The 24,705-nt window shown below is 37.4% G+C and overlaps 2 protein-coding genes and 1 long non-coding RNA gene across 3 annotated transcripts in view; 1 reads left to right on the top strand and 2 right to left on the bottom strand.

The window, feature by feature from the left end:
• Nucleotides 1-7,584: 7,584 nt before the first annotated feature.
• On the bottom strand, nucleotides 7,585-12,695 carry LOC122141809 (cyclin-T2-like). Its single transcript, XM_042749977.1, has 4 exons — nucleotides 12,616-12,695; nucleotides 10,457-10,620; nucleotides 10,048-10,118; nucleotides 7,585-9,907 (listed from the first exon to the last, which is right to left on the bottom strand). Exons 1-4 carry the CDS (start codon nucleotides 12,654-12,656, stop codon nucleotides 8,981-8,983), a joined length of 1,203 nt encoding a protein of 400 aa, XP_042605911.1. The 5' UTR covers nucleotides 12,657-12,695; the 3' UTR covers nucleotides 7,585-8,980.
• Nucleotides 12,696-18,064: 5,369 nt separating this feature from the next.
• On the bottom strand, nucleotides 18,065-19,103 carry LOC122141810. Its single transcript, XR_006158122.1, has 2 exons — nucleotides 18,972-19,103; nucleotides 18,065-18,776 (listed from the first exon to the last, which is right to left on the bottom strand). It is a non-coding gene; the product is annotated as an uncharacterized LOC122141810 (long non-coding RNA).
• A 4,950-nt stretch (nucleotides 19,104-24,053) lies between these two features.
• Nucleotides 24,054-24,705, top strand: part of LOC109087677 (transmembrane protein 163-like) — a 30,129-nt gene continuing 29,477 nt past the window's right edge. Inside the window, exon 1 of the mRNA XM_042749275.1 lies at nucleotides 24,054-24,434. Coding sequence (XP_042605209.1) covers nucleotides 24,254-24,434 — 181 coding nt within the window. The 5' untranslated portion in view covers nucleotides 24,054-24,253. The remainder of the gene's footprint in view (nucleotides 24,435-24,705) is intronic.

Genomic DNA, 24,705 nt, shown 5'->3' with positions numbered 1-24,705 from the left:
TCTTTCTTTACGGCAGATTACAGACTTATAATTGCATTACCACCACCTATCTCTCAAATGGACCATTCACACTCCTAATTGAGACTGTTAATCAGGGGTGCCCAACCCTGCTCCTGGCGATCGACAGTCCTGCATTGTTTAGCTTCAACCCTAATCAAACACACCTGCCTTTAATTTTTAAGTGAGCCTGAAGACCTTAATTAGTTGCTTCAGGTGTGTTTGATTAGGGTTGGAGCTGAACTTTGCAGGACAGTCGATCGCCAGGAGCAGGTTGGGCACCCCTGTTGTAGATAGTGTCAATGGTCCATTTGAGAGATAGGTGGTGGTAATGCAATTATAAGTCTGCGATCCAACTTAAAGCAAGCAAGAAGAAGAAGACGCATCACGCGCCGGCTGAAGAAGAGACGAACATTGCGGTGAATCAGAGGTAAAAAAACAATATAAATAGTTTAGTTTCTTGCACAGACCGATTGTTTCAAAGCCATGATTCCCATCCACTTACATTATATGACTGACAGACTGCAAAGGTTTGAGTTAAAAATCTTCGTTTGTGTTCTATTGAAGAAACAAAGTCACCTACATCTTGGATGCCCTGGGGTTAAGCAGATAAACATCAAAATTTCATTTTTGGGTGAACGATCCCTTTAAATCATATCATCATTGGCAATCCAGAACTGTAGGGGGCAGCAGAGAGGTTAATGCTGTAGTGTAGTTAATAAAGATTTGTGAAATTGTCAAATCAAATATTGTACATATTATAAACAAACACATATTATAAAAAAAAAACTGTTAATGGTAGCCAATTGTTGGAAAAAAGACCATGGAAGTCAATGGCTACCGCCAACTGTTTGGTTACCAACATTCTTCAAAATATCTTAATTTGTGTTTAACAGAAGAAAAGAAAACTCATACAGGTTTGGAACAACATGAAGGTGAGTAAATGACAGTATTTGTATTTTTAGGTGAACTATCCAAATACCAGATGTGCCTCAACCCTAGTGGAAAAGTTTCGAGTTTTCCAGATTATTGAGTTCTTGATGTTCTGTGGTTGAGCACATCACACATGTACCTTCTTCTCTCCTAAAAGTGTTCGCTTTAGTTTTGTTACAAACTCAGAATTAGTTTTGAGAGTCATCGCAGCTGTTTCGGGGTTCAAACCCCCCTGAGTCGTCACAACGGGAGGGATGCGTCTCACCGCAGAGCACTAGATCAACTAAATGGGTCAGTCTCTTAGCCATAATTAGTTCAAAGCCTCTCAATTATGGATGAAACAGCAAGTCAATCAAAAATATTTGGAAGTCTCACCACAATTTTTATTTATTTATTTTTTTTAAATAGTAGAATCCATGACCTGATTTGACCAAACTCAGCACACCACGGTCAGTGCAAACATCTAAAACATTTACATATGCATCATATTGAGAAATAATCAATAAAGTGCATCTTCATAAAATCTGGTGTAGAAATAATTTTCACTCAGAAATTGCATGGTATATTTCACAACTGATTACAAAGAAACTCCATAGTATTTTCTTGTAAAACATGCTCCAATAATCTTTATTTACGACTACAAAAATTAGTTTGTATATATAGCCAATATTTGACTTAATATTACACAATTAAAGATAGACATTATAATAGTTTTCTTTCATCAAATAAATTAATATAAGTGTAAATTAGTTAATTTCATAACTTTGGTTTGACGTTGTGATTGTTATTAAAAGGTTTGTCACTTTTAATTACGTTAATATTTTGTAAAATCCCTTAAATACAGAAGTGAGTTCTTTTATGAAGTCATCCTAGAGGAAGTTACATCATTTTGATCAAAAAGAATTTAAATAAACAGTATGTAGTTTTGTTTATTTTTGTGACTTAAATGTATGGAAGCCTGTTTCTGCTACGGATATAAAAAAAAAAAAAAAAGTCAGAATTTCCTTTATTTTATATTCTATATTGGAAACCAAAACAGCAGAATTGGCAGATGTAAACTCAGAATTCAGAGAAAAAAAAAAAAGTCAGAACTCTGAGATATAAACTAAGAAGTTTTATGTGATGAAATTCATCCCATGTCCTTGCACTTCCCCCGACACGTTTCCCCTCACCCACGATCTGCTCAGCAAACACAGCTAATAGAAATCATTACCTGGCCCACCACACACAATCTACAAGCCATTACTACCAATCTGTGTCTGAAGGACAGCGCGGGTCTGGGGAGCAGCCAGTCTATCACTCAACCGCCGGCTCCAGACTAACAAGTTGTTAGCTGATGTGTTAAGAATCATTGTGATTGATTGTTTTTGAATCACTTCATGTGTTATGAACACAAGCTGCATTTGTGTGTGTATTTGTACTTGATTTGCCCAGCTGGCTATGTGTAAATAATTTAATTTGTATGTGTGTCTGAATGGGTGAACCTTATGAAAACATGTATACTTACCATACATAACCAAAAAAAAAAAACAAATAAAAAAATAATAAATTTTACACCAAAAATTAAAACCAATCACACTCATTTTTTGTTCCCCTCATTTTATAATTTTTTTTAAGTATTTTTTAATCGCTGTAAAGTTTTATGACTGATAATATTGCATGAATTTTTTTCCTTCATTGTTTGTTTTTATATTGTTTTTACTGCGAAATGATTTATGTGTGTGTTTATATATATATATAGTTACAATGACTTCTATGTAATTTACAACTGAATTGCTTTTAAATCTTTTAAATGCAAAAACTTTTTTCTTGTGTAAATGTCAAATAATGATATTTTTTCCTCCAAGTAAAAAGTAATTTCTAATTTTGTAACATTGCTTTGTATTAAAGAGAACTGTAAAAAAAAAAAAGATTTTGTTTGTCATTGTTTTGCAATGATTTATAGATATTTTACGATTGAAATGCTGTTTTGCATGTATGAATTAATTTTTAATTAGTAACATTTAAAGCAGTACATTTTTATATTTAAAAAAGTAAATAAAATTATACTGTAGCATTTTAAATAATCCAATGTCTGGCAATAAAACGATTACTGTGATGAATAAATATTTTTTATAATTTATTCTTTTGCTTATATATATATATATATATATATATATATATAAAAACAGTGTCAGTAGCAGTGTCACAGTGTCAGTAGCTTCAATAATTGTGATATTTTGGCAGAAACTACTGTTACCATGGTAATTCCTATCAGAGTACCGACAACAAAGTTATTGAGTGGGACTGCAGATCCGGAATGGATTTCAAACCGTCTCCGATTGTTGATTCAGCAGGGACAAACAGCGAAAACTGAGCTCGGATCAGCATATTGGCTCTAATATACTATTATACTATTAAATATGAGCTCAGCAGGTCCCAGAGCAACGCTTTGATTAAATCAGCGTCCACGGAGAGGCTGCGTTTTCACACAAATCTGATTTCCTCCCTCCAACTCGCCCTTTTCCGCATCGCCTGGGCAAGAAAACCACCAAGATTGTGAGAAGATGATCCCAAATTTCATTCCTAAACAAAACTCCATTTGAAAAGTTCAAATCTCAAGAGGAGAGCCGCGCGAAAGGCTTCCAAGAAGACAGATGAGAAAACCGACGGCCGTGGATCCAACTGCTTCGAAACTCAATACAGATTCTTATTTTAGAGAAACTGCTCCAATGATGAACAACAATGCTTTCCTCAACAAACCGTTCTGTCACGTGACGCAACTTGCAAAATTTATCATTCTTCTCTGGCGGAGCGAAACAGTGACATATTTACATTTTATTTTTTCGAAGACGGAGTAATAATTTGTTTCCTTTTACAGTCTGAAATCCTGCAGCACTGTCACTAAACTGTCTTGTTACATATCAAAACTAGTTTTTAGACTTCAGAATTGACATAAATGGTTTTAAATTGCTGTGTAACGCAATTTAAGAGTACTTAAGGTCAGGAACTGCGAAAACACTGTCTCGGTATGACAGAAGAAGATAAAGACGTTCAAATTTCTACCCTGCCTTCCATTAGGAAGAACACAAGAAACCGCTTTCAATGGAGCTGTCAGTCAAAATCTAGCTGCAAAGGGTATTATGAACATAATCAGAGCTGAGTAAGTTGTCCAGCACTACCACACACACATCATTCCCGTTTCATTCAAGGCACCTTGACAGCACAATATTGTACTGAAATGTTCCCATCTCCATTCATCCACAAGGAAGGAAGGCAAGGTGAGGGGGAAAAGGTCAGGAAGGAAGGAAATGAGAAAAGGAAAAGGAAAGGAAGCATGGAGCCAGGAGAAGATAAAATTGAGATGACATGAAATTCAAATGAATTTTTCTTACCTTCTTAAAAGGCCCATGAAATAACTACAAGTGCAGTTTCCTTATTTTTCAACATTTGAAATGATTATGAACGGTAAGTTGGAAGGAGAATATTACAGCACTTTGTCTTGTTTTTTTTTTAGGGGTGCACGATAAATATCAGCCGATAATTAATGTGCATCTCGTCAGTAAACCCGGTTCTCTAATCAGCAGTAAATTCCATCAGGTGCGATTGCACATAAAGCAGCTGTTACTACACAGAGCCGTTGTTAACTGACAAGCTGCGCAAATCCACGTTCATTATCAGCATGGATTTGCGCAGCTTGTCGTTGCAATCAAGCACCTGATGGAATTTATAGCTGATTAGAGAACCGGCTTTACTGACGAGATACTAATTAACTACCGACATATATCGTGCACCCCTAGTCCAAATATAGTTTTTTTTACCCATCAACGACCAAAAACTCTTTGTGAGAAACGACTAAACTACATGTTACTTGCTAATCAGTAGCAGGTGGTATTAGTAGCAGGAACGATTTCTTTGTAGAGTTTGATTGGACAAAAGTTTAAGCAAAAGATGATTCTTATGGGGGGGGGGAATTGGTGTGTATCTGGACATGAACAATAAAAAAAGAAGAATCCACCAACTTTAACCAGCTTAAGCATTTAAAGTAGCAGACAACAACTGCATCTAGCACTTATTATAAAGCGTTATCGTCTGACGGTGTAGACGCTAACATAATTATCATTATAAATCTCTTTTTTGGTGTGAACGCCTAAAAAGTCGCAACACTTTTATTTACTAATAATATTTTTAATTACACTTGCTCCTAGTCTCTTGAACAATTCACATAAATGTTATCTTAAGGAAAACTAGAGAGTAAATATTTCATGTTTAAATAACACAATTTGCAAACTTTTAATGCCTTTGAAACAACTATGCTTCTTATTTAAAAGCCACAATACTTTGATTTAAAAGTAATAGTTTTTATTAATAAACATTCCTAGTTTGGTGTAGAATTCATCATCGTAAGGAAAACTAGAGTCTGAACGTTTTCGTAACAAATGTTTTTATAAATAATAAATGTTCGTCTTATTGTACGCAAATCACCAATCAGTGTTATCGTAAAGAAAACCAAATAATCTTAATGTTTTCGTAAACAACTTTTTTTTGCTAATATAATCAAGTCTGTGTTGGTGGGGGAGATTAGCTAATAATGTGTTATGCAAATTTTTCCTAAATCCAGTCAAATCCCAGCAGCCAATGGTTAGCATTCTCCAAGTACAACTGACCTCTCAACTGACCAAGTACAACTGACTTTCTCAGTTAAGCTAATAAGCAGACAGGCAGCACTTGCCCTTCAGGATGAGTGAGTTATGAGTTTATAAAATTCGGAAAATTACATTTTGAGGTTAGAAGCAGATGCTAACAGAAGCTAGTGTGTCAAAGCACCTGGTTTATTACAAAAGACCAGCCTGCCATATTCAAACGACTCTACATAAAAAAAAAACACTGACATTCTTCATAAACCAGATCTGTGTCTCACGGAGAACAAGATGGTTTTTTGATGTCTGTGGTGGTTTGATCAGAACATGTGTCTGAACCACAGGATGCTGGATACATGTGACTCAAGGGCACCATCTGGTGGTCAGGAGAGGAACTGTACTGGTTCTGCTGAGGGTTGCTGCTGAATTCACCACAATGAATGTTTTTAAAATGGAGTACTACCATTCTATTTGTGTAGTATGCATGTTTTCTCTATTCTCACCATTTCCAAAATGAAGAAAAAAAAAGGAATTGATGTACTAATCGCTTCCCTCAGCAAAAGCTTGCATGCTTGTATTGCAGTTTAAACATGTCAGTTTTGAGCCCAATATGTGGTTTGGGACAAGGAAAGCCGGCAGGATATGACATCATGATTTACCCGTGCTGTTTTACTGGGACTGCAGTGTTCCAGCAAATATGCTGATCTTCAAAATGTTGTTCATAGGGAGCTGTGTAAGCGTAAGCATAAGGCTTGCGTACACATACAAAACCTGCAGTTTTTTGAATGAGCAAGATGATATTTTTTACTCAACCAGTTGTTGTTTTTGCTCAAGAGAAATCAGGCATCAAAACATTTAATGTATGTATCATAAAGATGGAAAACTGTTAAGTAGTTTTGAAAAAAGAAAAGAAAAATGAGACTTACATCCATTAAAATAGTAATAATATAGCTGCAAGCAATTAAGAGGCCAAGCACTTCTGAAGCAAGCAAGGCTGCAAGCATCAGACCAACTTCTTCATAAGTAACTGAAGCCATTTTAAGATTAATTTAATCAAAATGGCTGAAAAAACACTAGTAATATGATTTAATGACTTATCACTTTTGACCAATAGGTGACCAATTGATGTGGTGTGGTCAGTGTGAGTTGACATTGGCAAAGTCTGGGGTCAGTATATCAAAGCTTTGCAGAGATACAGCCTCAGACTTTGTCTGGCATCATGCCTCAACTTTGTTGCGGTGTTCTACAAAAACATTTTTGTCTATCAACACGAAATCCATAACTTTTTGTCAGTACGAAGATGATCTAACTCAATATTGGTGATTAAAGTGGCTGACATGGGAAAAATAGAAATGTTTCAACACTAAAGACAAAACCAATAAGAATTATAAACAAAAAAATCAAAATTTCAAAGAAAAAAAAAGTGTTATGATTTCTGGCCAAACCAATCAGAAGTTATAAGAAAAATATACATTTTTCATATGTCCTGACGACTAGGTGGCACTGTGCAGAAACGGTGCAGGTAGCCTCAGGTCATAGTTATTATAACACACACCAACTTTAGTCAAAATATGCTACAGCATTGTGGAGATAAAGTCTAATGTTCATATTTGCATGCTTTTCATCGAATTTTTTGTTATTAATTTGGTGAATGGTTCAACTCTTGAACTTGAATTCCATAACTTTTTTGCCAACATTGTCTGGTGGAAATCAGACAAACAGTCTAGGACGAGTTCGAAAAAAGCAGGTTTTTCTATTAAAAATTGCCCCTTCTAGACCACATGGCTCAAAAGTTATTAGCATAAACATGAGTGAAACTTTGGACAAGTAACGGTGCTAGAGAGTTTGAGTTGGAGACACCAGTTTTGCTTTGGTTAATGAGGAGACTGTCCTCTATCTGTGTGCCAAATTTCATAACTTTTCTGCAAGCAGTTCTATGGGCTACCATAGACTCAACAGCAGAAGAACACCACCAACAGATACAATAGGTGCCTACGCACCTTCAGTGCTTGGACCCTTAAAAAAAGACAACACATTTTGATAAGCAATTCTCTTGGATGTTTATTACACAATCCAAAACATCATTCACACAGACTCAAATCTAATACTATAATAAAGAACTGTGGCATTCCAAATAAAATAAAGATGGAAACTTAAAAGTTTCATACAGTTCCAACGGTGGGCAAACACTGAGGCACAAACCTTTGGTATCTAGTGAAAGGAGGTTATAACAGCACAACATGTCTAGGCCACATCTAGAGTGAGTTATCCCCATCCAAACCCTTCAAAATGCTCTTAAATCTGTTTTAAGAGCACCGGACAGAGAACAGGAAGTTGACTGCTGTTTCCTTTGAATGGCAGCCCACATATTAACCAATCAGAATCAGCAGCCAGAGAGAGAGAAGACAGGAAGAGAAATCAAATCTTAAATACTGAGATCATAGGAAATGGGACAGATACACACAGCCTGCTAAAATCTCTATCGTACAGTTTTAAGGCTCGACGTACACCACGATGAACAGAACAGATCAGCTGAGAATTCTGGGATGCGATCTTTCGTTCACACACTCGGCGAACGAAACAAAACAGAAAAAATACCCACTGTCTTCTTGCCAAAAAATACATTTTGCTTTCCACTACTGTAAAGGGTCAAAAAGGGGGGAAAAAGAACGAATTACAAGCATAACGTCTTCAAAATCGTAAGTCAAAACAGTTACTATGCAAAGGACCCTGGGCACGATGATGTCATCAGTTCAGCTTTCTAACAGAAGGTAACAACATAAAATACATAACTTTACAGTACATTAAGATTTACAATATATGGAAAGTGATATAATGGAATCTGTGTACAGGCATTTTTGTGAAACTTCAGCCAGAATTCGAGAAGTTGCGTTGCGGCTAACATTTTTTGCCTTTAGGAACCTCTAAACCTGAGCATTCGTGAAATATAATTAGACAAAGATACTGTATATCGATACAAATAAATGTGAACAGATATCTGCACCTTCCTTTTGTAAACAGTCACACGTTTCTATTTCATCCCTTTGATTAATGAAAAACAAAAAACTTTGTGAATCAAGCATGAAGAAAGAACACACAAATATTCACTTTATCACATTGCGTTTTTCCAACTAAAACAGGTTAAAACTGCCAGATGCATTCTGCAATCTCTCTTTAGCAAGCTCTACGACTCTACAAGGTTTAAAATTCGTAAATTTGCCATTGTTGTTTTTACATTTACACTAAAATGTCATTACAACCTTCACTTTGTAGTTTTTTTCTTTAAATTCAGTGATAAAACATGATTAAATCAAAGAGACACTATGACATTTAACGGACGAGTGAATCTTGCATAAAATTAGCTAAAGAACGAATATCGTACGTTTTTTTTTTTGAGGTTTTACATAAAAACGTTAGTTTTTTTCACTAGTTTAGAAGTTGTGTGCATTTAATAGGGAATCAAGCATATTAAAAGTGTCTTCATAATCCATGTGTTGACCGTTATTTATTAAAGCAGCATTGGGCTCAGAACTCTGCCCCTCCCCCAGCCTCCTGTCAATCTTCACCAACTGGGCGTGGCCTATTGTTTGATTGACAGATACAGAGGCAGAGGAGGAGTGGCTCTTGGAAGATCGGTGAGATTTGGATGAATGGTGGTGATGGTGGTGGTGGTGGCTACCGTGTGAGTGCGACGAATCGTGTCTCCCTGCTTTGTGCGATGAATGTTCGCGATGTTTCTCACGGCTCGAGCGCGGACTGTGACGGCTCTTACTGTTGCCGCTACTTTCGGATGAAACCTTGATCTTCATTTTCAGCTCTTCTTGACTAGCAGAACCATTCTCAGAAGAGGAAGGGTGGCGTCGTTTGAGCGACCCGCTCTTCAACGATCGCTCCGGTACCTGCTGTTGGGAATACTTCACCCTGATTGACGTAGACGGTTCGGACGATAAATGTCCGTGTTTTCGATGCTGGTCACTTTCCTCCTCTTCGTGTCTGCGCCTTTGCTCTAATTCGGCCGCATGTTTTTCACGGTATTTCTCTAGAGTGAGTTTCTGAGGGGCTAGAGTTGCCGGGGCGTGTCCGTGTTTGCTCGCCTGCACCCCCTGGAGTGCGAGAAATGCATCTGCGCTCTGGGAAATTGGTGCAGGAAAGCTGAAAGTAGAACTCTGCAGGTTCGACAGGCCGTTGAGGGACAATGATGCCCCATCCAATGGGAAAGAGGTGGATGGTTCAGAATACATCCCTCCTCTGATGTCACACATGCTACTCATTAATGAAGTGTCCTGGCTCAGAGATGTCTGGAAGGAACCGTCTAAAGATTGGTTGTCGAGTTTTGGTTTCTTGGCAGCTTGATTGGCCTGAAATGAGAACAAAACTAATAATTTGTCTATTACTTGACTACTTGTAATTAAAATGTTTATCACAAAAATCTATAATGATTCTTTATATTTGGTTTAGTGTATTTTTTTTCTATACAAACAAAAGCATTTTTACATACCCGCCAGTTTCGGATTCTTTTTAATCTGCTTGGAGTTTTTTCCAGGATCTGAAGAATCTCGTGAGTTAGGTCTACAAAAACAGAGAATATACAATATACAGAATATTAATGTACAAAAACTTAAGCTAAGCACAGCAATTACTTAAAAATTATCATTTGAAATGCAATCAATCGAGAAAGATAATTTTACTTATCAAATTAATAAAACAAATAAAATTAGTAATAACAAATAAATGAAATTTAAAGTAGTATACAGTATACAGTAGTATAAAGTAGTAAACAATGATAATTGAATAGAAATTTTATTGATTTTTATCAACAGATTTTGAAGTAAGATTTTTCAGTTTTTGTGCAACCCTAATATAAAAACACATATCAAAAAAAAAAAAAACAGTCATGTTTGACTGACCATCAAGCAGCTGCAGAGTCACGGACCGGTCGACATATTCCCACCAATGTTTTCCATCTGAAGAGACAGGAATCTCCCAATTGGACCACTTGCAGGCCAGATGAATACAGACACACGCCACCACTGTGGGTTTGTGCTGCAGGCAGAAGGTGGTCAGGTGCAGACTGCAAGAGAGACAACAGAGAAAACAGAAAACACTAGTTTACAAATGGAGGACATGAGAAATGCTTTCCTAAGATCCTAATTCAATAATCCTAAATTTATTTCTGTTCTTCTAAGTTCATCGTAATAATCATGATTATATCATGTCAAAGCTGATCATAGTCCAGTCAGGTGTGTTTGCTAGAATGTTCTTGGTCTGGTCGGCTGTAAAACAAAACGGTATGCAATTTATGAAACCGATTCAGTCAATAAAATTCTAAATAACTCTTAACATTTAAAGTGTGGCATCAGCATAACCAACACCAGTGCTGGGTTTCTGATTCCCTAGCCCTTTTTCAATCAAAAACGCTCTCTCTCAGCAAGTGGCCATTTACAGCAACTCCTCTTCCTGCTGCGTTAATGACCAAACCGGCTCAAAGCAGTCTTACTGGCTTGAAATTATTTTTTTAGTCGCTCTGACAACAGAGAATAAGACTTCAGTGGAGTCAATCAGAATCGAGTTGTTTTAGGTCAGCTTATGAGAGGTCACCTGATTGATTAAAGATTTGCTAACACAAAGGTTGCAGAAATAATAATAGTGGGCCAGAGGTACCCAGAGTGCAATGGGAGATTGTCCCTGAATTAAACTGCTAAGGATTAAAAGCATAGGAAGTAATTACAATACAGGAGAAATTATTTTTAAAGTTGAGTAAATATTAAATGGTGCCTAAAGGAATATTTCACCCAAAAATGAAAATTTGCTTAAAGTTTACTCTTCCTCAGGTCATCCAAGACATAGAGGAGTTTGTTTCTTCATCAGAACAAATTTGGAGAAATGTAGCATTCCATCACTCGCTCACCAGTGGGTCCTCTGAAGTGAATGGGTGCCGTCAGAATGAGAGTCCAAACAGCTGATAAAAACATCACAATAATCCACACCACTCTAGTCCATCAATTAATGTCTTGTGAAGAGAAAAGCTGTGGGTTTGAAGCAAACAAACGCACCATTTGGCATTTTAACTTTAAACAATCAAAATAATCTACAACAGGCTTCCTCTAGTGAAAAATTTCTTTGCTGTTGTCCTCTTACATCAAAATCCACCAACATATTAGTTTATTTGGCTTGTAAACAGTGCGTGATCTGTCCATGTTTCTCTCCAAATTCAGAAAAGATGACTTTTTCACTGGATGAAGCAATATTATACATAGAGGATTCGTACATTAGCCGCAAGCAATGGTTTAAAGTTAAAAATATCTTGATGGATTTGTTTCTTACAAACACATAGCTTTGTGATTCACAAGTGATGATGATGATGTTTTTATCAGCTGTTTGGACTCTCATTCTGACGGCACCCATTCACTGCAGAGCATCTATTGGTGAGCAAGTGATGAAATGCAACATTTCTTCAAAAAGAAACAAACCCATCTACATCTCGGATTGCCTGAGGGTGAGTCAATCATTTTTGGGTGAACTATTTCTTTAAAGTACCAACAAAAAGTAATCTTCAAACCATAAATATTAATAATGTAAAAATAAATAAATGTAAGAAAGTCTATTTTATAGATCAATTCTAGACAATCTTCTACAAATTCATTATGCCAAGGGTATGACAGCACAAACCTCTAAATAATGAATACTTCTTTAAATAACTATAATAATTTTTTTTTTAATTTAGACAAAGAAACATGAAAAAGAAAGCACTCTCTGGTACTTACCATGACAATCTCTAAGTTTACACCTTTGAACTCTGAGCTGATATTCAGGCTACCAGTTGAGTTATTGACCTATGCACTCTCAATCAAGATATCTCTATTAGCACCTCTACACTCCAGGCTGTGTATTCAACCTTCTGCGCCAACAGCAAGCCCTCCGTACATTACACCGCACTGCGCCGGGCCGGACAGCAAAACACCCTACCCAGGCGCGAGAGGGCGTTGGACACAGGAAGGAGAACCCTGCCTAATAGGAAGTCATAGGGTGCCATGGCAGTGCAACAAATAGGGGTCAGGGTAACAACCTGTTGGTAGCCATGAAATAGGAGGTCTGGGCCAAGTCCATGCTCGCTGAGGGGAGAAAGAACGAGAGAGAGACGATGTCGGATTAGATACAATACAGTAAAATTTACATAGTAAAACTTTTGTGAGACTCTGCAACCATGTTTTGCCTTTCTAAAATCAAAATTTCCAGTATGCACCGCAAAAAATGTGAAGTATAACATTAATAAAGAAATACAAAATAATATACAAATATATTTACATTATAATATAATACACATTACCATTTAAATGTTTACGGTCAGTAAGATTTTTAAAGGGGTCATATAATGCGATTTCAATTTTTCCTTTCTGTTTGGAGTGTTTTAAGCTCTTGGTGAATAAAGAAGATCTGTAAAGTTGCATAGACTAAAGTCTCAAATCCAAAGAGATATTCTTTATAAAACTTAAGGGTCAACCACGCCCCCTGAAACGGCTCCTTCTAACACACCCCCACATCTCTACACCACTATGTGGGAAAATTTGCATAACGCCGCCCAAATGTTCATGCAAAGAAAGGCGGCATAACTTTTATTCTCGATGTAGTATTGTTGCCGCCGCTAACATGTTGTGGAGTCGCTGTGTGTTTCGTTGTGAAAGCGAAACTACTTTATTTGGTCTTCCAAAAGAGGACATGACTAGAAATCAGTGGTTAAGTTGTATTTCAACACTGTTCCAGAACAGTGCAACCCAAATATTCAGATGTGTGCTGCGCATTTTATGGAGGATGAGGACTGTTTCCTGAACCAGTAGCCTGCGACGCATCTGTGGCACAACGGCTGTTTCTATAAAGTGGGGCAGTTCAAACTTTACAAGGCCAGTCTGGCACTTCTGACTCACAGCCTGTAAGTATGTTTTTTATATTTAAATAACTTGCCAATCAAGTCCAGTCAAGTCTGCTTTATTGTCAATTCTTCCACATGTACAGTACATACATACAGAGAATCAGAATTGCGTTACTCTCAGACCCCCGGTGCATACAGATAACACGAACAGTAGAGCCTAAAAATCTAGATCAAATATAAATATAAGATAAAACTATACAATAAGGGAATGTAAAAAGACATAATAGAAAAAAATAAAATAAAATAAGGTTAAATAAAACGCAGCGCAAGGCACACATGCAGATAGAGTGCAAACCAGTGAACAAACAGTGCAGATAAAATATTTTTAGTGCATAAAAAAATAGCTTATTCAGTCTGATTAAAATGACAAAGTGACAAAGGGCTCAAGAGCAGTTATATTTATTAAACTTATTGACTGAGTGAAGTGGTAGAATGAAAGGTCAGTTCCATGGTGAATGGTGGTAGAATGAGGTAGTGAATGCAGTCGTGACACTGCTGCACAAAGTGACTGGTGCATGTCATCGTATGTTAGAGGGAGGGGGGGGTGGAAGGACCTGGGGATGTGGGACCTGGGGGGGGTGGGTGTTTCATAGTTCAGTGGTTCCCTGAGGCAGAAGAGGGACGGGGGGGCAAGTTCGGGAGCGAGTTCAGCTTCCTGACAGCCTGATGGATGAAGCTGTCCTTCAGTCTGCTGGTCCTGGCCTGGAGACTCCGCAGTCTCCTCCCTGATGGCAGCAGACTGAAGAAGCTGTGTGACCTGCAATGCAGAGGGCTTTGCGAGTGAGACGGGTTCCATAAATGTCCTGGAGGGAGGGGAGAGAGACACCAATGATCTTCTCAGCTGCTCTCACTATGCGTTGCAGAGTCTTCCGGCAGGACGCGTTGCAGGCGCCATACCACACAGTGATGCAGCTGGTCAGAATTCTCTCGATGGTGCCTCTGTAGAAGGTGTACATGATGGGGGGTGGGGCTCTGGCTCTCCTCAGTTTGCGGAGGAAGTAAGAGACGCTGTTGTGATTCTCTCTTGGCCAGTGCTGCAGTGTTGTCGGTCCAGGAGAGGTCCTCTGTGATGTTGCACACCCAGGAAACTTGGTGCTGCTCACTCTCTCCACAGTCGCACCGTTGATGGTCAGAGGAACATGCTGAGTGTGCGCTCCCCTGAAGTCAACAACAATCTCCTTCGTCTTCTCCACGTTCAGAGAGAGATTGTTGTCACTGCACCACCCGGCCAGGCGGCTCACCCTCGCTCCTGTAGTTTGTCTCATCTCTGTTGCTAATGAGACCCACCACAGTCCGTGTCATCCGCAAACTTAATAAAGAGGTTGGAGTTGTGTGACGGTGTGCAAACTGACACTATCAGCGCTTAGATGAGGGGGCTCAGCACACATCCTTGGGGGGCCCCAGTGTTCAGTGTGATGGTGCTGGATGTGTTTGCTGCCGACACGTACTGCCTGAGGTCTTCCAGTCAGAAAGTCCAACAGCCAGTTGCACAGCGAAGTGTTGAGCCCCAGCTCGACCAGTTTTGAATGAGCTGTTGAGGGATGATTGTGTTGAATGCTGAACTGAAGTCTATGAACAGCATTCTGACGTATGAGTCTTTTTTCTCTAGATGTGTGAGTGCTGAGTGGAGGGTAGTTGAGATGGCATCATCGGTCGACCGGTTGGACCGATATGCAAACTGGAATGGGTCCAGGGAGGGGGGGGAGGGCAGACTTGATATGGTGCATGACTAGCCGTTCGAAGCACTTCATGAGGATGGGAGTAAGTGCAACAGGACGGTAGTCATTGAAGCAGGATGGAGATGGCTTCTTCGGGACTGGAATGATGGTGGTAGCTTTGAAGCATGTGGGAACAACAGCCTGACTAAGTGAGATGTTTGAAAATGTCTGTGAAGACATGAGTGAGTTCTGCTGCACAGTCTCCTCAGTACACGCCCAGGAATGTTGTCAGGACCCGGAGCTTTGCGTGCATTGATCCTGCTGAAGGGATCTCCTCACGCTGTCCGGGGTCAGCATTCATCACCTGGTCACTGGAAGGAGGTGGAGTCTTCTTTCAATGATGATTCAAAAGCGAGTTTTAAGCAGTGTAGAGTAGCGTTTGTTGTTAGTTGTTTCTACGGACATGGTTTTATGTTTACACAGCGTGATACGCAACGCGTAAAAAGAGGTAGAAGTCATTATAATTAGTAATTTATGTCCCCACTGGATGCAGCAACAAATGCCTCGTTTGTAATGGGTGTTTATTGGTATTGTCACGTCTAGTAATGTCTGGATCGCAAACAAAATCTTTCTATTTAACCAGATCTTCTTAGTGAACTGATCGAACCACTTCACCACATCGAACTGAATCGTTTGAAACGGTCGCACTAATCTACAAATTACTTGAGTTATAAACATGCCCGACACTCCCTCTGACGTGAAAAACCAATATCCCGAGTTATTCAGTTACTCCTAACAGTACATTGACTGAACTGCTAAAAGAGAACTGATGATGGGATGTTCACGAGCAGAGCAGCTGGACGATGAGTCTCGTGCTGCTGGCCTGGGAGACGGCATAGTATATGTTAAGAGGCATAACATTTCTGTCACACGCTTGAGGCATTCAGCCAATCACAACGCACTGGATAGCTGGCCATCAGAGCACACCTCCTTTTTTTTCAGACTGATGGGCTTTGTAAAAATCGATGCATTTCAGAAAGGCGGGGCATAGAGGAAAAACAATAATGTACATTATATGAAAAATGTGTTTTTTTTAACCTTAAACCGCATAACACACATTGCATTACACCAATACACAAAATAATGTTTCTTTTCAGCAACATCATATGACCCCTTTAATGCTTTTGAAAAGAAGACTCACCAAGTCTTATGCTCACCAAGGCTGCACTTATTTTTGTTAAAAATACAGTCAAAAATCATAATATTGTGAAGTATTACTATAATTTAAATAGCTTTTCTACTTGAATATATTTTAAAATGTAATTTATTCCAAAGCTGAATTTTCAGCATCATTACTCCAGTCTTCAAAACAGATGTGAGCCAGTAAAAAAAAAAAAATTAACAGAGAGAGTGAAAGAGAGATGAAGAAATTCTAATCCACACCATACGGGAACATCTCACCACATCTGTGTGTGGATGATCTATTGTTATCTCAAACCCTGAAACAAAATCACCGGTTAGACAGGACTCATGTGTTCACTGCTTTCATAAAGCAAGGGCCTTTAACACCGCTTTAGTTTCCAGGACTAAAAAGTACAGTACTAAAGTACCGGGACGATTTTGCACAAACTGTTTCCCAGTTCCTATTCGCACCAACAGTGTGTACTAGGACATGACGTAAGCCAGTCGACAATCGATGTCATTTGTGCGCGGTGTTCAACAACGAAAACAAAGAACAACAGGAGGATGGAGGACGATGTGATTGGAGCTGTGTTTTTGCTGTGTCTCGCGGGTTTCACAATACTGGACATGGAATGTCGACGTAAACGTAAAGCGTGAAAGAACGGAGAGGACTAAGAGTCTCCAACGACAACTGACAGTGCTACATTTGCTACAAGTGCCTGCACTTCAGCGTCCGTATATTTATCGCTGTTCGTCATACTTGCGAAATAAGTTGACACAATGTTTACAGTATGTTACACTGCATTTTAAATAATGGCAGGTGAGAGCGTTTTCGAAACGTGTCTGGCCAATCAATGTCTACTTGCGTCACGGGTAGTACCAGTTTTGTGCTGGTTAGACCCTGCTCCAGAGTTGGAGCTAATTTAGTTCTCGAAAAAGGCAGTCCGGTACTAAAATCGCACCCAGTTCCTGTGGTGCGAAAACACCCAAAAGTGGGTAGTTCCACAATTAGTTCTGGTACTATAAAAAAGGTTCCTGCGGTGTGAAAGGCCCTTAGCACAGATTATTAGCAGATCCTGGTAATGAAGTCGCCTGTGGATCAACACAATCACACCTGGTCACTAGAGGGGTCTGGTCCCAGTGCTTCTGATGATAGCCAATCTGCAGATTAACAATCACATCGGCTCATTAGTGCGGTCTGATCCCAATGTTCCTAATGATGGACAATCAATTTACATAACTGACATATTATAATATATTTATATTAAGGATTGAGGTTAGCATATAACAGCAATAACAGTTTTAAGCTTTTTTAAGAAAACAAAATCAAAAAGAGCCCCATTCACTTTCATTATAAATGCTACTAACCTTATGGTGCATAGCTTCAGAAAAAGAAGAAAAATATTTATTTTCAAACTTAAAATGTTATACAATTACTAATAAATACAATAAAAAACATTTTTATTCAAGGATTTTTTTTAAATAGTTTTTAAACTTAAGCATTGTGGGGTATTATGTTATCTTTGTTTTCTTTAAAAAAAAGTTTTAAAAAAAAAAATTTTACACAAAAAAAAAAAAAAAATACAAAAGTCTATTTCTTAAAAACAACAAAATCAAAAACAGCCCCATTCACTTTAATTATAAACGCTACTAACCTTATTGTGCATAACTTCAGAAAAAGAGGGGAAACATTTTTCAAGCTGTCAATGTTATCAAATTATTAATAAACACAACAAAAGCCAACAACATAAAATCAAAAAGAGCCCCATTTACTTTCATTATAAATGCTCCTAAACTTATTCTGTATAACTCGTAAGAAAAAAAATGGGCACATCTCCACATACATATTTACATACATACATGTAAATATATTCTATACTTTAAGAAATTAAAAAGAAACCGTTTTTCCTACAAACATGTCCAATCAAAATAAGCCCCATTTACTTGCATTCTAAAAAAAAAAAAAAAAAAAAAAGAGAGAGAGAGAGAATTTGTTTGTTTTTAATATCTATCAATGTAACAGATGAAAAAAATGTTCAGGCCATCTGAATTGGAAAAATGATCCAATAAACAGTCCAACAACACTTCATTCAAAATATTCAGTTTCCCTGAGAAATGACACATTATGCAAATTGAAGCCACTGCAAATGTCACTTAATGTTGACATTATGTAAATTTAGGAACACATCAAATCTATGGAACAAAGTTCTCTGTTTGTACACACATTGATTCCCAGCCCATGTGATGTAACTGTCAAAGCATGTAGCTAGCTAAAATGATGACTAAAGCGGAGAGCGAAACTACATCACCCATAAACCCCCACACTCACATTGCTCTTGGTGTCCAACGGAGGGTCCTGTGGGGTTCAGGCAAGCATGTGGCTACTTTAATAACGTGTTCAAGTTTCCTCGGTTGTTCCTCCACCTTAGCGGCCAGGAAGAGCGTGGTGGGAGAAATGATCTGAGCAACGAAAGGAAAGAATTATTATACCTCTTAAAATAACACAAAAAAAAACAAAAAACAATGGGGTTACGAATAAGACTGCAGACTGAAATCCTGAGAATTCTTGAGCATTAACAAACACATACAAAAAAACAAATACTAACATTTTGTACAATCAAATCATAACCAATTAATTAAAAAATGCATACTCACATTTCTATGGAACTTCGTAAAGGAATTGAGCATGTAAAACCGGTGCATATAGACGATTGCGGTGTTTATCGTGAGCTGGGATCTGCACAGTTTGATCAAGGAACAAAAACACTGCAATGTAAACTATTTTATATATCTATATAGTATAATATATATATATATATATATATATATAATATATATTATATATATAAACAAAATATAATACTTATATATCAATAATTTTTCGAAAATATCACACCAAAACAGCTCATAGTCATAAATTACACTAATACAGGTGTTGGCACTGAACAAGACAACCACAATAAAAGGAAAAAATCATATTTGAGCTAGACAATAACACAACAATAACAATACAGACACATCTTTTGTTTAGCCAGTATGTCTACACCAGTCCACGTCTAAAATCACCCTTAAACGCTAAAAAGACACACAAAACCCAATTATTATTTAATTAAATAGGCAAAAATTAAAAAACCATTATAGGGTGATTTAAAACCCGAAATGCTGTTTTCTTTCAAGCATAAGTCACCGAATCGCACGTCGTGTCATTCGCAATCCTCTATTTCACATTCATTTACTCTCTTTCGTTATACCACAGAGCACACTTTATAAACGCATTTAGCAACCCACATTGTGAAAAATGCGCGTGTTTGTGAATTCTAACGCAGTGAAACACCGCATTTGATCCGCCACATTTTTCGCTCGATCAAAAGCGGCAGCGTGCTAACCTGCTAACGGCTAACTCCCTCACACCGCCGCTGTTTTTGAGAATAAAACACTAATAACCTCCCCACCACCTGGAATTAGGTGTGGCGGCTTGCTGTCGCGGTATGAGAGAGCTCGCTGGTCGGGCTCTGACTCCGCAGCAGCGGCGGGACGGCGTGTTTTTCCGAGCTGTTCTCGGGTGTGAAGAGCCATTTGCTGGAGCCCCGCTGCACCGCCGCCAATATCATCCCGCCCGGCTTCCGCCGCACGCGCGCGGTCTACATTCACCCGTGACGTCCAGACCCGAGCGCTTTTGGCTCCATTGCGAGCGCGCGAAAGCGTGTACGGAAGGCGGCACTGCTTCTTTGCAAGAACACTTCACTTAAATTATATCCAACCTAAATAAGAAAACACAGCAATAAAAACAGAAACTGTAACATAAAACATAAAATAATAAAACAACTAAACGACATCATCTTGAATAATAAAAAGCAGAAGCATCGCATGAAATGTGTTTTTGTTCCATTAGATTAACAGTCTTACTACACTATCAGTTGTGTTTTAGGTGTAAATGCAGGCAAGGTGATTTATATGTATTAGGTATTTTATTTAAAAAAAAAAATATTGCTGTTTTTTATAATGTCATTATTGTAGAGTTTCAATAAATGTATTAGGGGTTTTATTTAAAAAAAAAAATAGTGCTGTTTTGTGATAGTACTTTTTTAATTTATTTAAAATTTGATATTTTTATCGCTTGAATTATATATGTATATGATTTGAATTCTATATGCATATTAGTAGTATGTATAATTTATTTATATTTATAGTTATTTAATATCTTCAATGATTTTACAAAATAGGCCTATAACTTTTATTTTATATGTGTGTGTGTGTATAATTTGATGATAATACAGTTATACAATATAAATTATTAATATTATTATTAATATCATAAAATGCATTTTTTATTTTAATTTTTCAACATTTGTAATATCACAGACCTTCAGGGTTCAGCAAAGAACTACAAAAACAAGTCCTTTACACAATAAAACCAACCAATCTACACATCCACCTTTATATCTAACTATCTGTCTGTCTGTCTGTCTGTCATCTATCTACACAGGTACAAATCAAATCCAATCTATCTATTCTATCTATCTATCTATCTATATCTATCTATCTATCTATCTATCTATCTATCTGTCTGTCTATCGTTTCTGCTCTCTGTCTGTCTTGTTCTGTCTATCTGTTATCTGTCTGTCTGTCTATACTATCATATCTATCTATCTATCTATCTATCTATCTATCTGTCTGTCTATCTATCTATCTATCTATCTATCATCTATCTATCTTTCTATCTGTCTATCTGTCTGTCTGTATATCTGTCGTCACTGTAATCTTATCTATCCTATCTGTATCTATCTATCTATCGTATCTATCTATCTCCTATCTATCTATGTCTGTAAGTCTGTCTGTCATCTATCTATGTATCATCTATCTATCATTATCTATCTATCTATCCTATCTATCTATCATCTATCTGATCTATCTATCTCGTCGACTGTCTGTTGTTGTCTCTTCATCTATCTATCTATCTATCTATCTATTATCTATCTATCTATCTATCTACATCTATCTATCTATCTGTCTGTCTGTCTGTCTGTCTGTCTAATCTAATATATCTATCTATCTATCTATCTGTCTGTCTGTCTGTCTGTCTGTCTGTCTATCTTGTCTATCTATCTATCTATCTATCTATCTATCTATCTGTCTAAAAATATCTATCTCTATCTATCTATCTATCTATCTATATCTCTGTCTGTCCTTTCTGATCTATCTATCTATCTATCTATCTATCTATCTATCTCTATCTGTCTGTCTGTTCTGTCTGTCTGTCTGTCTGTATGTCTATCTATCTATCTATATATCTATCTGTCGGTTGTCTGTCTATCTATCTAATCTACTATATCTATCTAATCTATCTATCTGTCTAGTCTGTCAGGTAGCTCTATATGTATCTATGCTATCTATCTATCTATCTGTCGTATCTATCTATCTGTCTGTCTGTCTGTCCTATCTCTGTATCTATATCTATATATATCTATCTATCTACTATCTGTCTGTCTGTCTGTCGTCTGTATCTGTCATCTGTAATCTGTCTGTCTGTCTGTCATCTATCTATCTATATCTATCTATCTATCTATCTATCTGTAAGTATCTATCTATCTATCTATCTGACTTATCTATCTATCTATCTATCTATCTGTCCGTCATATGCTGCTGTCTTCTAATCTATCTATCTATCTTCTTCTATCTATCTATGTCTATCGTCTGTCTGTCTATTTACTGTATATGTCTGTCTGTCTGTCTATCTGTCTGTCTATGTACTCTATCTATCTATCTATCTATCGATCCTGTTCCGTGTCTCGTCTGTCTGTCTGTTCTGTCTGTCTGTCGATCTATCTATCTATCTATCTATCTATCTCTATCTTCTTCTATCTATATTATCTACGTATCTTATCTATCTGTCTCTGTCTGTCTGGCTCTGTCTGTTCTGTCTCTATCTATCTATCTATCTATCTATCTATCTATCTGTTGTCTGTCTGTCTGTAATTCTCTCTCAATTTCCTCAAAAAATCAATAAAAAAATCTATCCATCTAACTATAATATAACATTTGTTGTCTGTCTATATGTCTGTCTATATCTATCTAATCTATCTATCTATCTACTGTATCTGTCTGTCTGTCTCTGTCTCTGTCTGTCCTATCTATCTATCTATCTATCTATCTATCTATCTATCTATCTATCTATCTATCTATCTATCTGTCTGTCTGTCTGTCTATCTATCTATCTATCTATCTATCTATCTATCTATCTGTCTATCTATCTGTCTGTCTGTCTATCATCTATCTATCTATCTATCTATCTATCTGTCTATCTATCTATCTATCTATCTATCTATCTATCTCTCTGTCTGTATCTATCTATCTATCTATCTATCTATCTGTCTGTCTGTATCTATCTCTCTATCTATCTATATCTATCTATCTATTATCTATCTATCACCCATTATTACTTTCTATACCTAACTATCTAGTTTTGCTGCAGTGGGGAGATCTATCTGTCTGTCTGTCTCTGTCTGTCTGTCTATCATCTATCTATGTCTATCTATCTATCTATCTGTCTGTCTCTATCTGTCTGTCTGTCTATCTATCTCTCTATCTATCTATCTATCTGTATCTATCTGTCCGTTCTATCTGTCTGTCTCTTAATCTATCTATCTATCTATCTATCTATCTAGTCTATCTATCTATCTATCTATCTATCTATCTATCTATCTATCTATCTATCTATCGTTCTATCTATCTATCTATCTGTCTGTCTATCTATCTATCTATCTATCTATCTATCTATGTATCTATCTGTCTGTCTGTCTGTCTGTTGTCTGTCTGTCTATCTTCTATCTATCTATCTATCTATCTGTTCTGTCTCTGTCAGTCTATCTATCTGTCTGTCTGTCCTGTCTATGTCTATCTATCCATCTGTCGGTCTATCTATCTATCTATCTATCTATCTATCTGTCTATCTATCTATCTAATCTGATCTGTCTATCTATCTATCTATCTATCTGTCTGTCTGTCTGTCTGTCTGTCTGTCTGTCTGTCGTTATATCTATCGATCTATCTATCTATCTATCTATCTATCTGTCTATCTATCCATCCGTCTATCTGTGTGTCTGTCTGTCTGTCTATCTAGCTATCTATCCATCTGTCTGTCTGTCTGTCTGTCTGTCTATCTATCCATCCATCTATCTGTGTGTCTGTCTGTCTATCTATCTGTCTGTATGTCTGTAATCTATCTATCTATCTATCTATCTATCTATCTATCTATCTATCTATCTATCTATCTATCTATCTATGTTCCATCCGTCAATCTATCTCTATCTATCTATCTGTAACAAATAATATCCTTCTTAAACTATCAAATAACTTTGAATTATAATTTTTTTTTAAATCTATCTGTCTATCTATCTATCTATCTATCTATCTATCTATCTAAATCTATCTATCTATCTATCTATCTATCTATCTATCTATCTATCTATCTATCTATCTATCTATCGGTCTTTCTGTCTGTCTGTCTGTCTGTCTGTCTGTCTATCAATTTATCTGTCATCTTTCTGTCTGTTCTTTCTCTTGTTCCCCTTCAGAAGTAGGCTAGTTTATTCAAATACGTGGTTTCTGAAGGAGTTAAAGTTTGAAGTGTGAACTATTTGTTTAATATGAACAGATGGTTGTTTGATCACAAGTCACCAGAGCTCACAGCGGGATTTTCCATATCTCCACTATTGTTATTTAATAATAATACCCTAATAACAGGTTTCGAAATGTTTGTAAGAGCGAGTCTGTTTGCAAAGTGCGATTCGCACGTGTGTGTGTTTAATTAGCGCGTGCGTGCGCGCTTGCGCGAGCGATGCGCTGACCGCTCTCCAGCAGTCGCGTCTCCTCCGCTCGCGTGCAGGTGTCACATTCCTCGGATGCTCGCGATCATTTGAACCCGGGACCCTATCATCATGACGGACCCCTCCTCTGCTGCTGACCCCACTGCTGGTCCTGCAGACCCCGGTCCTGCTTCTGCTCCGGATCCAGCGGTGTTGGGTTCAGCGTCGACTCCTGCGAACGGACACCAGCCGAGCCAAGCAGACACTTTCAACATGGAGCAGCAGATGAAAATAGGAGAGCCGGACGACAACGGTACGAGTTTGGCTTTAAACACTTTTGATACAGACTTTAGGGGCTTATTTGCTTGGGAAAATACATATAAAGCGGAGCCCGGGGCAAGTCGTCACGTTTAGCTATAGGTACTCCAGTGAACATTTCTCAGGTTGCTTTTATTTCTGAAAGTCAGAGTTTCTGTAAAGACACAAAAAATAAAGTATTGACAACAGAATATATAAGAAAAAAAGACACTGATTTGAGATGAATACCTTTTTTAAAAAATGAAATTACATCTAAATTATATATT

The sequence above is a fragment of the Cyprinus carpio genome, chromosome B22 (genome assembly GCF_018340385.1).
Source record: "Cyprinus carpio isolate SPL01 chromosome B22, ASM1834038v1, whole genome shotgun sequence".
NCBI classification, from domain to species: Eukaryota; Metazoa; Chordata; class Actinopteri; order Cypriniformes; family Cyprinidae; genus Cyprinus; species Cyprinus carpio.
Note: the sequence above shows the minus strand (reverse complement) of the source record. Positions and strands in the feature narration are given on the sequence as shown.

Coding starts and splice junctions, on each gene's coding strand:
- LOC122141809 (XM_042749977.1), bottom strand. CDS start 12,656: ATGGACTTGGCCCAGACCTCCTATTTCATGGCTACCAACAG. Junction 10,621..12,615: donor TATTTCATGGCTACCAACAG/GTTGTTACCCTG, acceptor TCTCTCTTGCAG/TCTGCACCTGACCACCTTCT. Junction 10,119..10,456: donor GACTCTGCAGCTGCTTGATG/GTCAGTCAAACA, acceptor CTGTTTTTGTAG/ACCTAACTCACGAGATTCTT.